General features: G+C 49.4%; 1 protein-coding gene across 1 annotated transcript in view; it reads right to left on the bottom strand.

Annotated features, from left to right (window-relative positions):
- Window positions 1-15,905, bottom strand: part of GNAS (GNAS complex locus) — a 54,856-nt gene extending 38,951 nt beyond the window's left edge. Inside the window, exon 1 of the mRNA XM_068524329.1 lies at window positions 13,979-15,905. Within this exon, the coding sequence (XP_068380430.1) occupies window positions 13,979-15,905 (1,927 nt within the window). The remainder of the gene's footprint in view (window positions 1-13,978) is intronic.
- Between the last annotated feature and the right edge of the window lie 623 nt (window positions 15,906-16,528).

Genomic DNA, 16,528 nt, shown 5'->3' on the forward strand with positions numbered 1-16,528 from the left:
CCTTGCACCCCACCCACGCCTCCTCCTCCTCCCTTCCAGACTCTAAGTTCCTAGAGGGCAGGGACCACGTCTAGTGTCTAGAGCTAAGCTTAGCAAAGGCACTTTTTCTTTCCTTCTCTTTCTCTCTCTCCCCCTTCTTCCCTCCTCTTGCTCTCCCTTTCAAACTTTGCTTTTCATTTCTGTGTTTCTGTAGCTCTTTCCTTCCTTTTGTACCTTCTTTCTCTCTCTTTCAACAATAAAGAACTGGCTTGGGGGGAGCTGGTTTTTAACTTTGGAGTAGTTCACAAAAGTTCGGGGGAGGAAACACAAAAAAAGGAATTCAGATTCCTTCCCCCACCCCCCCCATCCCACCCCAGGGAAAGCGCTGAGCAAGTAAAAGAACCGTGAAAAGACACAATGGAGAATGTGGGAAAAGCTCTCAGGAAGTCAGTGTGTGTTGGCTGGGGGGTGAGCTAAAGGTGAAGTTGTTTGCACACCACGATTAGTACCCTCTTTAGAAACATCCATACGTCTGGGTAAAGAACAGGAGGAGATAAGGAGATATAAAATCCTGACAGGATAAGGGCGGGACGGGGGGGATTTCCTGTAATATTATAATGTCATTTTAACAATAAGTACGACTTCTGGAAGAAAAAGGGAAAGGGGTCAGGGAAAGTATGGGGTGTGGATTCCCAGTCCTGTGGGCAGCGAAAGTGGGCGGTTTGGCCCCGTGTGGGAGACCCTGAGTTCTAAGAGGGCATGGCCCCCTAGAAAGTAAAGATGTGCATGCTGTCCGGGGCGGGGGTCGGGGGGGTGGGGTGGGCGGGGAGAAACTGGCAAAGAAACCCATCCAATGAACAGACCTAAGCCCCCTGTTCCCCCAAAGCACAGAATGGCAGGATTGGTGTTAAAACTAAACTCCCAGGGACCCAGCACAGGATGAGACCGCAGCCTGAGATATCCCCTGAAACCTGGGGCTTTTTTCCGTAGGGCTTTCCTACATTTCATCTAGAAAATTCTAAGTGATCCCACTTCCTGCGGGCATCCCAGCCATTCTGAGCTCTCTGCTGACCTCTGGTGGGGGAGGAGCTCTACTGGCCCAGAAAAGGTGTTAGAAACTGGGCAGCGCACCTGCCCTGCTTTCCCAGGGACCCCAGCATCCAGAGGAACCCCCTTCCCCGGGGGGGGGGGGGCTTTGTTAACCTGCCTCGTCCAAGGTTCAGGGCTATAGGTTGGAAGGTGTGAGGAGGAAAAAGGTCAGAAAAGCTTTAAAGGAGCCCCAGGTGATTAGGAGCTTAAGAGAAGCATGTCGGAATAAAGTTTGTTGACTTAAAGAAAAGGATTTTACTAGCAGGGCGGGGGAAGCTTTTGCCCGAAGTTAATATATTTTATTCAGTCCCTTTGATTTTGTTTAACTATAAAAGAGGGAGGGGAGAGAGAGTATCTAAGAACAGTATATGGAGGGTAAGTTTCGTTGGAAACGAATAAACTCCCATGACGGGACTTGGTAGGTCCTGGCATGGTAAGTTCACGTGGCCCTTCTCAAATAGATGACCTCATGATTCTACAGCTGCTGCAGGGCGGGGAGGGGAGGTGGGGGGGGGTGGGGGAAGAAATGGCAAGGATGCCTGTTCTCTTTGGAACCAAGGAACTTGGCCCCAGACACCATCAGATCTCACCTCCCCGCCACTGGAAACTTGGCCTAAACAAGACAGAAGTGACCTTCCCCCAAGTCCAGGGTTGGGCCTGAGATGGAGGGTGCGGGTCCCATCCTTAGATGGAGAAGACTCTTCTTAGTAAGAATGCCCCTGAGTGCTCAGCGGGTTTGCAGCCCTGAGAGGTAGAGAAGGGCTGTAAAGGGGAGAAAATTAAAACTAGCTCTGAAATCTCCGAGACCCTCAAAAACCCAATGATGCTTCCATGAATGAAAAAACCATAAGGATTTACTCTCAGCCAGTGTCTTCTCTATAAGACAGCACCGAGCATTCGCCCCAAAGTCTACTCCCGCATTTCCCTGCCTCTTCCCATATTGTCTCAAATGCTAACTCCTCCAGGAAGGCTCCCTGGGTTTCCCCGATGGAAAAAAGGACCTCTACCCACCTCTGAATTTCTTTTCTAGCCCTTGACTGGGGTGAGAAAGAATGTCCCACTCTCCTCTGCATCCTGCAGAGATTCTCCCAGGGATGGGTTCCCAGAAATTATTAATTATGTACCAAAGGGCAAAAGATAGGCCTAAAATTTCCTGTACAAGCTGCCATTTTGAAAAGGATACTTTAAGAAAGAGAGAGAGAGTGTGTGGTGGGGCAGGGGGGTGGTTTGGCATACCAGGTCTACTGAAACTTTTAATAAGAGAATTAAAGAAGTTTTAAAGTGAGAAGGACATCCCTCTCATTTTTCAGATGACAAAAACTGGGACCCAGAAGATAAAGCAATTTGCCCAAGGTCTCAGAAACTGGTTCCCAGAAGACCCAGGGCACACACACGGCCTAGGAATTTAGAGGTCATTGTGATAGTGTGTGTTCCTGCACTGGCTAGGGTCTAATAGAGCCACTAGTTAAAAGGGACAGGATTGGGACTTCCCTGGTGGCGCAGCGGATAAGACTCTGTGCTTCCAATGCAGGGGGCCTGGGTTCGATCCTTGGTCAGGGAACTAGATCCCACATGCATGCTGCAACTAAGAGTTCTTGTGCCACAACTAAGGAGCTGGCGAGCCGCAACTAAGGAGTCCACCTGCTGCAACTAAGACCTGGTGCAACCAAATACATAAAAATAAATAAATAAATAAATAAATATTAAAAAAATAAATAAAAGGGACAGGGTTTGACCTCAGATATCAATTGTTCAACTGGAACACCTTTAAAACTATCCCTGGGCCTTGGGGGCGGGAGCTGTGTCCCTGGGAGAGAGGATTAGGGGAGGGGCCGTGGAATTCTGCCTTAGGCACCAGCACACAGTGAATTTTGAAAAGCCAGGCTCTCAATAGTAAAAGCCGAGCGCCATCTGCCAGCCAGTTCTGAGCAGCCTTGCTTTATTTTATCGTCTCTACTTCTCAGCCCTAAATAGTTGGTGTTCTCATCTCTTTCCCTTAAAAAAAAAAAAAAAAAAAGGTATTTCTTGCTCAGAAACCCCCTTAAAATAAGAATCTTATTTTTTTAAAAAAAATCTCAAGAGAGAGAGAGAGAAAAAAGGGAAAGCAAGGAAAAAAATGAGGGAATCTCTTAAGATGCTGATTTCTGCTCCCCCATTTCTGAGCTGTGTGGACCTCTGGGGAGAATGGGACAGGGCACCCCGCTTTCTCCATCGAAGGCAGCCCTGGTGGTCTGTCTCCTGACCCTTTCTTCCTGGCAGAATGAAAGATCAGTGCCCAGCTTGGAGCCTGCCTTAATATCGGAAGTCAGACCCTATCTCTGGGGAATCAAGGTTCTAGGGCCAGAAAGAAAGAGAGAAGTGAGGCCTCTGCCATCTGGCAACTTAAGTCTCAGGATAAGATGTCTGCAAGGGTTTTGGATTTGTCCCTTGGGTCATTACCTCTTTCTACATAAAGGTGAACACACGGAGATCCCCCCTGGCTTCCTCTTGGACGGCCCACCAAATTTAAGTCCCTATCCTGACCATGGAGCTTTGTCGGTACTTTCAAGAGTCAAACTTTGGCCTTTTCTGGATGTCACCTGGCAAATTCATGGAATCCTTGAATAGAGCAGTGGAATCAACCAAGGTTCCGGAAATGAGAGCCTGCTAACATTTACCCAGTGTGCTCTTTCCACGATCCTGGGCCCCTCTGCCCGCCCCCTCTACAACCAAGGCAACGTGGGGAGACAGCGAAGGATGATCATCACAAGCTCACCCCATCCCAAACCGCCCAAGGATAAAGATTTCCTGATAGCGCTCCGGAATGACCGGATCCCATCGGGAAAAGGCCCAAAGACTTCCATTTGGAAAGGAGAACCCTCCATCAAGTGTCCATCTTAAAATCAGCCCTGGCCATTTGTTTGCAGAACAAAATGATCTAATACGCTGCCCTTTTAGCAGCTAAAAAGGAAGAAATGAAATCACCTAAGTGTTGAATTATAAATAGCTATTATTTTCTGGCAATCCAACTTTAAAAAATTTTCCCCTAAGGTCTGGCATTTGTTTTTGGGTTCTGCCTGGAGCCTTCTAAGCATTTCCTTGGAAAGATGGTGCACTTGGTCCCAGGCAAAAAGTCAAAATCAACATTCAAAAAACATGCCTTGGGTAGTTTCGAGGCTTCTGCAATAAGAAGATCTTAGTTAGGGGGCACTTCACTTAACTAAACTTGGAACCTAGAAAAAAAAATGATATTTTAAATTTAACATGTCCAATATATAATTTATCAAACTACCCATCAGTTTCCACCATTTACCCTAAAGTAATCTTAACAGTAAAAGCAAAGGTCCAAGTTCATATAGGTGTCTGGAGTGGAGAGTGGGTTTTTTGTTTTCTGTTTTTCCTTCTAGACTTTGCAATTAACTTAAAGGCCACAAATTCCAAATTCTCTAAGGAAAAAGAAAAAAAAAAACTTTTTTAAAAAAAGTTAAATCTCTGATGAATCTGTAATAACTGTATTGGAAGATCAGAAGGGGGCAAAAATGTAAGTGTTTTAGGCTCAAAATATAATAAAGAAGTGATAAAGTCTCCTTCCATAAGGGATACTTGGGGGAGAGACTCGTTAGGTGCAAGCTGGGGGCCTAGACCACTATTTAAAAGTAAAATGATTTATTCAACTATACTTCAGTATAAAAAAAATTTGTAAAAAATAAAATTAAAAAATGATTTATTCCTGTTGTGATTATTCTAAGATATTGGTTATAGAATCTGCCCTAGGATGGGGTGGGGGGGGGGCAGCGTGCATCTTATTAAAAACCAAGTGCAACTCTCTTGATCAGGAAATGTCCCTGGGTTCTTATTCCTGTTGGCACAAGTATGTTTTATTCCTAAAAGATCTTATTTTACCTTCCTCAGTACGGTCATTCAGAGGCATTCCTTCCACTGCCCCCTATCCCACCCCTACAGCTTCCTGCCTTGAAATATCAGTTGCTAAAGGTTAGGGGGCACCTCCATTCAGTGGGCTGGTTCCCTGTGGTCGTGGGACTCAGGTGACCCAGGTAACAGGGCCCACGCCCATGGCAGGTGTGTACGCACTGCCAATCACAGGCTCCATTTGCGTTTTGTGGCACACACGCAAGGTGGGTCCCCAGCCATCCCAGAGCTGATATATGACCAGCAGCCATCTGAGTACCAGGCCTTATTATCTTGGCCACCCTTCTCCACGATGCACAGTGAATTAATTTACGCACATCAGACGGGGAGAATTCCCTGCCTCCTGCAGACAAAGGCCCCTAAAGAACCCCTAAGTGGTAGATGTGATCATTTAAGGGTTAAAGTCTATGTAAGCCCCCATTTATCCTGGCCCATTGATTAGCTATGGGACTGACTTGGTTAATCAGAGTCTTAGACCGATTCATAATTTCCACCCTTTTCTATTCTACTTAGGGTCAGCTGGTGACTTTTTAGGTCACCTTCTTTTCAGAGATTTTTGGAAATTAGTTCTACCCCGGAATGTAGGATCACCAACACTGGCATAAACATTTCTGACTGGTTATTAGTAACTGAAGTCAACAGCCTTTTCTCTGAAAATAATTTTTTATTTTTAAGGTGTTCGAGTTCTGACCTGTATGATCTCTACCTTCCCCAGGATTTGATGTTGATACTGTTAGGGCAGTGGTTCTCAACTGGGGATGATTTCTGCCCCCCCACCCCAGGGGATACTTGGCAATGACTACAGGAAGTTTTGGTTGTCACCACTGTGTATGTGGTGGTGCTTGGTGGGGTAGGGTGTGTGTGTGTGTGTGTGTGTGTGTGTGTGTGTGTGTGTGTGTGTGTGTGTGTGTGTGTGTGTGTGTGTGTGTGTGTGTGTGTGTGTGTGTGTGTGTGTGTGTGTGTGTGTGTGTGTGTGTGTGTGTTACTGGTGTCTAGTGGGTAGAGGTCAGAGAGGCTGCTACACACCCTACATTGCACAGGATGGTCCCCATGGCAACGGAACGCCTATGGAAGACCCCTTTGTTAGACAGAGCCCCCTGAAAATGCCAAAATCCCAGCACAGAGCCAGCAGGGAGAAGTCAGAGCTTAAACATAAAAGGCTAGGTCTGAGTAAAGCTCTGGGGCCTGTTAAATCCAGGCTTCGTCCTGGGGTGGGGTGGGAGGGTGCAGTTGGAGTGGGACCCTCCTCTGCCTCTGCTGGCTCTCCCCTTCCCCTCTCATTTTCACTATAGATGTGACACCTTTCTTCTGCCTGTACCATCTCACCATCTAGTGGCCACCTGAAATATCAACTCACCTTCACCATCTCTGCGCCATTCTAGATTCAGGCATTAAAAAATTCATATGGGGGGGGGGGGCAGTGGGTGGAAGGACCCCGAACGACATATATGATTTTATTAATAAGTTAATTAAGCATCTTGTAGGCCTAACAGACCTATATAGAGAACAGCGATAAGGAATTAAGATGAACTTTCTATGATTTCAGCAGCCCACAAAGGCCAAAAACCTTAGGAAGTTACCTTACATAACCACAGAGAAGCAAGTAGCATCTACTTAAAAGGGGGTGTCCAAGTGGCCCCAGCAATTTAAGTAGCTATATACTTCCTAAGTAACATGGCCTATTCTCCACAGATGGGTTTTTCTTTTTCAAAGGTAACAATCAGCTACTTTTACAGCTAAAGAAACAGGCCTAGGCATGTGGTCCCCGAGGTCAGCAGGGTGCTGGGATGGACACTAGCTGAGGTGTAGGACCTTGTTCCTACTTCCTTGGGCTGAGCCCTGGCAAGCAGCCCTTCTTGGCCCTGGACTCTATCAAAATGCCTGATTTTAGTTTGTGTGCCTCATCATACGAATTATTCTTTCTTTGCAAAAATCCCACAGCTGCAAACTTACCTGAATGGAGGTTCCCTATAAAAAAAAATCTCCAAGGTCATTTGCAAATTAGCAATCAGTTTGAGGCAAGGCAAAACTGTTCAAATAGGAAAGAGGAGAGAGGTACTCTGGTCTTCGGATTGAGGCGGAGAGTCAAGAGCTGGAGAAATCGAGTTCTTTTTCCCTTAGAAGAATCGACGCTCCGTGTTGACACAGAGCTCGTGAAAGCTTGACTGTGGCACTCCTTCAGAAGTGGGTACGAGAGATTTTCCTTCCCATTATCAACTCATTAAAGGAAGTTTAAGGTACGTACTCTGTCCCACACACCAAGTATGTGTGACAACTTCAGAAACATTGACTGACTCATAATAAATTCGGGATCCGATAACAATTTCTACCTTTATACCTCTCTCCTCGCCCCAAATTGAATCATTAAGAAACATTTAGTAAGATCTAATGTTCAAGTTCTGTGGGCAGAACTCCAGGAGTCGAAATGCTCGGGAATTCTCCTGAGGTTTAACAAATTACTCTGCAATGCAACGTGGGATTTTCCTTCTAAGTAAGGACGGCAGAGGCGCACGCCCTTGATTTTCATTGCTCTGTCACAGATCAGTTACCTAACATCCTTCTCTATTACAGCCCCCAGTTGCTGTCTGGGTAAAACTACGCCAGTAATTCTGATTGGAGGGGGCTACACCCCTCAAGTGTTTGCTGTCTGTCAGAGACCAGAGCATCCCATATCTCAACTGAGCATGTGATGATCAACAATCAGGAAAATTCCAACATGGTTTTTTTTTGTGTGTATGTTGTTCCCTACCTTGTTCTTGGAGGTCTCCTCATCTTCCATTCCCAGTGGCTGGCCTTCGTCACCATCTGGCTGTCGGGAAGGAAAACTAGAGACAATCTTTTTTTTTTTTTTGCATGTGTAATAAGCACAGAGCAATCTGTGCTCAGGACCCCGGGCTCAACCATAGTATCCGGTTGGTTTATAGATGGGGGCTAATAAAAAGAGGGGGAGGTGGCAGAGGGGGCTGTGGGCTCCGAGAGGGGGGTAGGCGGCACTGTCTCAGGACAGGTAAAAAAATAAGTTCCCGCCTCATCCTGTTGCGTACCTACCAGTGACTCCACACGATCATAAATTTGGCAAAGTGTCGTCAGTCTACGGCTTGGGTTGACCCTTATTTATAAAACGTGTACAAAGAGTGTACTCTGAAACGTCAAGACAGAAAGACAGGATGGGTGCCTGGGACTTTTAGAACTTTAGGTTTCATAGGGGAATACAGAAAACAAAAAACCCAACAACCAGGGACTTCCCTGGCGGTCCAGTGGTTAAGACTCCACGCTTCCAATGCAAGGGGCATGGGTTCGATCCCTGGTCGGGGAACTAAGATCCCATATACCACACGGTATGGCCAAGAAAATATTAAAAACAAACAGAAAACACCAAAAAAAAACCCTCACCTGGACCAGGGAGAGAAAAGTCCAGGAAGAAAAGTAAATTTCTAAAAATAATGGCTACCATTTATCAGACACTTACATGTGCCAGGCCCTGGGTTATAGGCTTCTCTCAATTGCTAGTATCTGGCCCCCATTTTAGAGGAATTAAGGAAAAGGACACATCTTCCTCTGATTCTTCTGCAAACACCCCTCCCCTCCCTTGGCCTACTCCAATGGCCAGTTTGTATCTGGGGCTTCCCACTAGCCTTCCTCAGTTTTATAAAGGCCACTTTGACTTGCTGACTCTTTAGCAGAATCCCAAAGAGAGAGACTCAGGCCCATCTTTCTCTCACTCCCTGAAGAGATGAGGCTCTTATGCTCAGGGTGACCACAGGCCAGAACAGGAATCTGATGGGACAAAGACCCTTTCAGTCTAATTCAATGAAATCTGTTGAGGTTGGTGTTAACAGGGCCAGAGTCTGAGTTCCTCTTACTGGGGGGCCACCAGAGCTGGAGAGGGTTAATTAGACTGACTTGACTAACTGTTTTAATTGCTGGTGGGAACCCTGTCACAGCAACTGGCCCTGCCCTTTCTGTTTTGAAAATTGCTACACTTGCAGAGGAATCCGATTTTGAAATGGACAACTGGCATGGTAATTTCACATTCCACTAGAAACCCCAGGAGGCACAAGGTGGGTTGGGAAGAACCCCGCCTTTGCCACAGGTTAAAGAAACCAAGAAGTGTAGAGACCAGTTTTCATTTGCTATTTACATGCCTCCTAAAAGTCACTTAATGGAGAGGGATTTGGAGGGCCACGGTTTTGCTGGGGGTGAGGGGTATATTTTATTTGGTGGGGAAATTGACTCTAAAAAGAAGACACACGGTTGGGATGGAGAATTTCAAATCTAGTCTATTAGGTTACCTTCTCTAAAAAAGTTTTTTTTTTTTTTTTGCTTAATACCAACCTTCCCCCATAAAAGTCAAAGGTGATTTCCAAGATTATGTACTGACACTCACTAAGAAGGAATTAGCCCCCACTGAAAGGAAGGAATACTTTTAAAAAAATAATCACTATGAAGAATATTGAGCAAGAGTTATTTTAATAGGGTCATTAGATCCAGGCCAGGAGATTCTAAACAGTCTATTACACTCAAACACTAATAATGGAGGGGCTATGCATAAAAGCAACTGTATTTTTAAACGATGATGATAATGATTTTTTAGTGGAAACCTGAGTAAAGAAAAAAGCTTTAGACCTTGCTAAAGAACACTTCTGGGGGATTTTAAAAAGACTTTAAAGAAAACCTGCATTTAAAAAAAGAAGTCCAACAAACAAACAAAGACTGCAGTGTTGGCAGATGAATTACAGCAAATGTGGAAACAAAATATCACCACAGCAGTGACAGGTATCCCAGCAATGAGGAGGCTCACATTTCACGTACACTCAATGGACATTTATAACCAAGGATCTGTCTGGTTCTGGCTATAATTCAGGAAGCAGAAGACTGCGGGACACCTGTCATCTGACAAGGGATTTTAAGAGCACATAGCGCACTTAACAATAATCATGCCTCACACTGAAATGACGCTTTATAGCTTATTACCGCATTTTGGGGGTAAGCACTGAATTAGAAACTTCTGATTCCTTCACTTACCTTGCAGTCTTTGAGCAAAAGTCCCTGACATTTAATCTCTGAGCTTTTGGTTTACTTGCCTATGAAATGGGGTCCCATCACATTTTTACTGCCCAAGGCTGTTGCAAAGGACAAATGTGACTGGATGAAAGGCTTTTAAATCTACAGTTAAAAAAAGTGCTATCATTATGTGTAATCATTACTCTTACAGGTTACTAACAATTCTGAAGGCAGTGAGGCTATCCCTCTCAAGCTGGGGGTGGGGAGAGTAAGGGGGTGGGAGGAATGTACAAAAAGGTGACAAACCCCACTTTTTTTTTGCTTAATACCAGTTTTCCATGGTATATGTAACGTAGGTGAATGATAAAAATTAACATAGCTGTATAGAAAGGCATTTTTTTTTTTTTTTGAGAAAAATCTATGGAAATTGGATTTTAAAAGGCAAGGAAGAGATTTTTGGCCTGGTAAGCCATGCCCTTCCCACTGCACCAAACAGCTCAGTGGAGGCATTTTGAATACGGAAAAATCTCTGAATTAAAAATAAATAAATAAATAAGCAAAGCAAAGAAAAAGGGCACTCCAGCAGGATGAGATGGATGCCTCACTGTTGCACCTGGTGGCATAAATAAATTATCATACAATTAATTGAGATTCACTGTATAAATAAAGTGTCATGGCAGAATAGCCATTATTATATATAGCATTTGCCTGTACAATTTTAATAAATTCAACAGCTACTAAGAAATTCTAGTCTAGCAGTCCCTTCAATTCTTAACAAAAATGAGGGAATTACCCAAATTAGTTTTCCAAAACATGTTTAAGCCACCAAAATTATTCAGAAAGGCAACAGAAACATGGAAATAAGTCTATTATTGGCTAGTGTTGAGTAAGAAAAAGGCTTCAACTTTTTAGCTATTCTAGAATTTCAGTCATATTACTGATTGTCTCTCTATCTACTTATCTATTTCTAACTATTTATCTACCTCTTTCCTTTTTAAGATTCCCTGTAATGTGGTTAAGCTGTTTGGGCAATAAAAATGGAGAGGGTATATACACAGAAACACACACAGTTTTAAAGCAACAGATGAATCTGTATGTCACCAATTATCAAAGGATGGTCATCTGATCTGCGTTTTCAGTGGTCAGCGTATACAGATGTCTTGTTTTATATGTTAGGATTTAAATGTTAGTGAAAAGCCTTGTCCTAAATGGAAGTGGGTCTTCATCCTGCCTCCTCTCCCCCTCCGCAATCAGTAATTCAGACCCAGCGGGGTGCCTCTCTTGTCACTTTGGCAAAATGAAACCTTGTCAGATTGCAGCCTGGCTCAACAAGCCGCACTGCCACAGCAGGCAATCTGGCTTTCTGAATTCAGGTTCATGCTAGACAGGGCCCACGTTTCACTGGACTACACTGCTTGTGAAAGTGCTTGGCCTGGGTGCAGGGCCAGGATGATGGCAGGGTGACCCCAGCTAATTTCCTTTACTTAAGGTGAATTTTCCCCCCTGCATATAAAACATGGGTAAGCAAGGGAAACTTCTAATATTCTTAAGGCTCAGCCCCAGACACGGACTGTTTGCTACAGAGTCGATGCGTGCATAATCTATGGTTTAAGGCTCCAGTCCCGATTTAAGTGGATGGTGCTCCCCACCCCCATCCCAAAGCCCCAGAATAGGGGATTCAGGGCATGGAGCAAAGGAGAACTTAGTGAAGATCTGCTTGAAAGCTTCATTTCACAAATGAGGCAACTGAGGCCCCGGCATATGAGGGGCACTGGCCAATTAGGGGTCAAGTGCACACCGTCACTTGGCTCTCCTGTCTGCCCCCAATTATGGCCGCCTCCCCCATCACAGGTTTGCTACCCAGAGCTATGCTTGGGATATTGAAATGGGGCTCTTGTGGCAAAATCAGTTGTCTGCAGGAAAACAGCACGTTGTCGTTTGAGGCGCTGTGCCTTCCACGCAGTTGAGGCATCCGAAATGTTAAAACTGTCTCCCTCCTGTATGTTTTTGGGGAAATGATGTTGTCCATATTTCCCTGGGTGGGCATAAATAGAATGACCATCACATTTAAAACTGTGATGCGTTAAGAGGCACATATCACAACAGCAACCAGTGATGCCCATAAGGTCATTAATAGACACCACCACACATTATAAAATATTTAGCAAACAAACGTAGCACCGCCTGAAAAGTTGTGATCTTGAAATCCCTTGAGAGGTCTTAGAGAATAAAGAAAGAAATTAAGATTGTGGAGTTTCACATCTGAAATTTTCACTTAAGCCCCACATTCAGACCTTTGCTAATTGCTGCTTTGATTAGCTGTGGCACAAGAGTCAAGCCCCAGGTTTGAGCTGAGTCTAGGGGAGGGGGAAGAGGGAAGGGGGAGGGGGGAATTGGGCGGGGCCAGGGAGGGACTTGGAGATACGGGAGAGGGTCTCGCTGTGGGGGGAGGAGGGAGGTCCTGGAGAGGGGAGAGGACCCTGAAAGCTGGCATAGGTGAAGGGAGGAGGAGGGGGAAGGCCAGGGCCACCAAAGGTACCCTTTCAATGGGATTATGAACATCTTTTTAATGTTTCTGTATCCCAAGCCCATATGCAGAGGATCTTACCTTTGAGCCTCTTTGCCCCCAGCTAAAGCTGCTTGAAAAAATTCACATGCAAACATTTACATGTCTCACAGTTTTATCACATTTTGTCCACACACTTAAAATACACTGGAAGCATTTTTTTTAAAGTTTTATTTTAATTGCATTTCAAACACAAGATGGGCATTCCACTCCCAACGCATAACCCCTCTCTCTTTAAACCAAGCCCCTCCTACTGTATTCTGTAAAAGGGTAAGTGATTGGCTTACCTCAGGCTCTTCCCTAGGAAGAAAAATGATTTCATATTTTGTAAACATGGCCACGCCCCCCTCCACCCCCCCCACCCCCTTCCCCCCCCCCAGAACCAGCCCCGTTTGGTTTGGGATGTGGGACTCGCCTACAGCGGGTTAAGTGGGGGGGTTTTCTCCCCCTCCTCCCTCCATCCCCCGCCAGGTGGGCAGAGTGTGTGCAGAACACCGAATTTCTGCGCACAGCCCCGGACGCCCCAGATACCTGAGTGTCTGGTTTTTCAACCGTAAAGGCGGGAGGGTTGGGCGAACGAATGAGAAGTGAGGAAACGCTTAGCGCAAAGGGAGAAAAGAGAGAAAGACAGACAGAAAACAGGTTACGGAGGCCGGCCGGAGGCGGCCCCCTCCCCGCGCCCCGCCAGCGGCCCGACATCCTGCCCGGCTTCTCCCGGTACCTTCTCGGGCGCTTTTGCGCCGCCCGCTGCACAGCGCCAGCGCACAGGTACCACCCGAGTGTGCGAACACGGAAAGTTTTTGCCCGCGCAATGGCGCAAAACACAAGACAGCCCGTTCCCCGGTACAAGTACACAGTCGGCGGGTAATCTGGGGGTGCCAGGGGCGGGAATAGGAGAACGCTTGAGCATATCATGCACAGGCGGACACAATATGGACACCAACACACACCAACAACAAGCCGTCTTAGTCCAAGCAGCCGTGCCAGGCGAGGCGGGGACGCACCTTCCCCAGTGACCCCAACCCACCAACGGCCCCAGCCAGCCTAGCCTGAGCGACCCCGGAGCCCTCCCCTGCAGTTCCTGGCTCACCTGAAGCCCCCGCCTTTCTTGCCGTCCCCCACCCCACGACTCGGCGACGTCTTACGGTCGTTGGCGCTGGTTTGTCCAGCTGGAAACGACCCTCAGTGTTGTACGGCACCACTTTTCTCCCTAAAGGGCATACACTTCGCCACCCAAGCCCACCCGAGACCCCTCCCGCTCCCGGGGCCAAGTTAGGGCCCCTAGCTGGAACTTTCTGGCAGGCTCTTCCCGCCTTTGCCCAGACCCCCTCCTCCCGCCGCCGGGCCCCAGGCCCCACCGGGCAGCCCTGCCGCCCGCTCCCGGGGCCCCCGGGCGGCCCTGCTCCCCGCGGGCAGAGTCCGCCGCATTACCTAGAAGCAGCAGGCGGTGCGTACACATGTAGCCCATCTTCTCGTCCTGGAGCTGCCTGTCGATGAGCTTGCCGCGTTTCTTCTCGGCGCGCTTCTGGGCGCGCTTCTCCATGCTTTCCTTGCGGGTCTGTCTGCGCTTCTCCGCCAGGGCAACCTTCTTGACCTTGGGGCTGAGGGAGCCTCTGGCCTGGGGGCTCTCGGATCGGCAGAAGCAGCCTCCGAAGGCCTGAACGAGGAAGTTGCGGAGCAAGTTGCGCCGGCTCTTTCGGCGGCGGCGGTTTCGCCTGGACCGAAACCAGCGGCGCCATCCGAAGGTCCCGTCGTCGGATTCGTCTCCGCTGTCGCTGCTGGCCGACATGTCGTCGTCGTCGTCGCCGCGGTAGCAGCTGCGCTCAGACCTGCCCCGCCAGGCATACGCGCGCGGAGGCCGCGGAGGAGGCGGATCGGCAGCCTGGATCTCGGGGCTGGGGGGTCTGAGGAAACTGATCTTGGGTCGCGCTCCAGAGGCTGGGGTTGCCCAGGCGGCGGGAGCGGTCCGGGCGACAGGGGTGGCCCGGGCGACAGGGGCGGCCCGGGCGACAGGAGCGGCCCGGGCGACAGGAGCTGCCCGGGCGGCAGGAGCTGCCCCGGCGGCTGGAGCGTCAGGGGCGGCAGGGGCTGCCCCGGCGGCTGGAGCGTCAGGGGCGGCAGGGGCTGCCCCGGCGGCTGGCGTGTCAGGGGCGGCAGGGGCTGCCCCGGCGGCTGGCGTGTCAGGGGCTGCTCCGGCGGCAGGGGCTCCGTCTCCGGGATCGGGGACTTTGCCTCTCTCCGCGGCAGCGGTGGCTGAGCCTCCTTCCATCTCGGCTGCTTCTCCCTCAACTGGGGGTCTCTCTCCCTCTGCTTGCTCTCTCTTAACTGGGGCTCGGGAGACCTCGATGGGCGGGCCGTCAAGCGCGATTGGGGGGCTGTCCACGTTGACGGGAGCGTCGTCGACCCCAACGGGGGCGCTGCCAATCTCGCGCGGGGGTCCGGAGATCTCCATCGGGGGGCTGTCGCCTGCGAAGTGTGGAGGAGGTCTGACAGCCTCTCGAGATGGGCTGCCGATGATGCCTGGGACCCAGAGGGGGGGCTCGTTCGCGGCGGGAGCGAGGAGGACCGCACTCGGGGCCGCGACTGCCGCGATCTGGTTGCCGCCAAGGCCGTCGATTTGTGGGATAGCTCGGGGGAGCCCAGGGGGTGGGCTGTCGTCCCCAAAGGCTGCTCCATCAAACTCAAATGGCATGTCCTCCTCAGGGGGAGGGCTGCATCCTCCTCTGAAGCCTGCGTTTGCAGGTCTGAGGGCTCGGGGCTCCTCGGGAGGAGCCCTGAAGACCCCCGCACCTGGGCCTCCTGGAGCGAGGTCTGAGACCTGCAAGAGAGGTTGGTTGCAACCTCCCTGGGCAGGCTGCTCAAACTCAAAGGGCATAGCTTCTTCGGGAGGAGGGCTGTAGCTTCCCAGGCTTGGCCTGGCCTCACCGAAGGCTCCGGGCTCCACGATCGGTGGGCTGAAGGCTTCAAGGCCTGCATGGGCCCCAGTGGTGTCTCCAGGGTGCTCCAGGGTAGGCCAGAAGCCTCCCAAGCTGGACTGCTCGACCTCGAAGGGCATGGCTTCTTCAGGAGGTGGGCTGTAGCCTCCATGGGCTCCGGCTTCCTTGATGGCCTGGCTGAGGCCCTGGAACTTGGGCCTGGAGACTTCTGGGGGTCCACAGGCCTCGCCTTCAATCTCGACGGGGACGGGCTCGCTGTGAGGCGGTGGGGTCTCCATCTCTTCGGCTGCGCCAGGCCCAGCACCGGGGGCAGCTGCCCCTGGGGCCTCCAAAGGTGGTTGCTCGGGCTGTTCCCCGAGTTCAAGGGGGATATTGCGTTGTCCTGACATATTATTGCCGTCGAGGCAGTTGCGCACGCCCATAACACGGTGGCGGCTTCTTAAAATAAACTTGGGGCCCCGTAAGACGGAGCACCCGACCGAACTAGGGTGAAAAAAATATTTTCCAAAAAATTTAAAAAAAAAAATCAAAGTACCAGCTGGAAAGTTCTCCAACCTCACTTTCTAACCCTAGTGAGGTCTAGGGGTTCAGGACCTCAAACCCCAGACCATGGCAGAAGCAAGTCTATTGTTGCTGGTTGAGTCTTGGCTCCTTTCTGGCCACTTTTTATCCCCTCAGGCTGCCCCTGGCCCCCCCTTTGGCCTGCCTCGTCCCCTCCTCTCTCTTTCTCTCAGCTCCAGGCCAGCCCCGCCTGCTTGGATCAGAGGAGCGCGCCGATTCGGTCCGAAAATCGCTCGTAGTGCTCTTTCTCTGCCACCAGGGGACTCCAGCCCCGGCCGAGGTGGCTCCGGGAGCCGGCTCCGGCAGCCGGGAGCCCCGGACTTTGGGTAAGGGGGCTGATGAGCGCAGGCCACGCAGGGACGTTTTGGCTCCTTCCAGTCCTCTCCCTGACTGATTTGGAGTCTTTCTCCTCTCTTCTCCCCTGGCCAGAGAGAGAGCTCTCCTGCGTTGCGGGACACGTGATGCAAGACGTGGGCCCCGGGCT

The sequence above is a fragment of the Eschrichtius robustus genome, chromosome 16 (assembly GCF_028021215.1).
Source record: "Eschrichtius robustus isolate mEscRob2 chromosome 16, mEscRob2.pri, whole genome shotgun sequence".
In the NCBI taxonomy this organism is placed as follows: Eukaryota; Metazoa; Chordata; class Mammalia; order Artiodactyla; family Eschrichtiidae; genus Eschrichtius; species Eschrichtius robustus.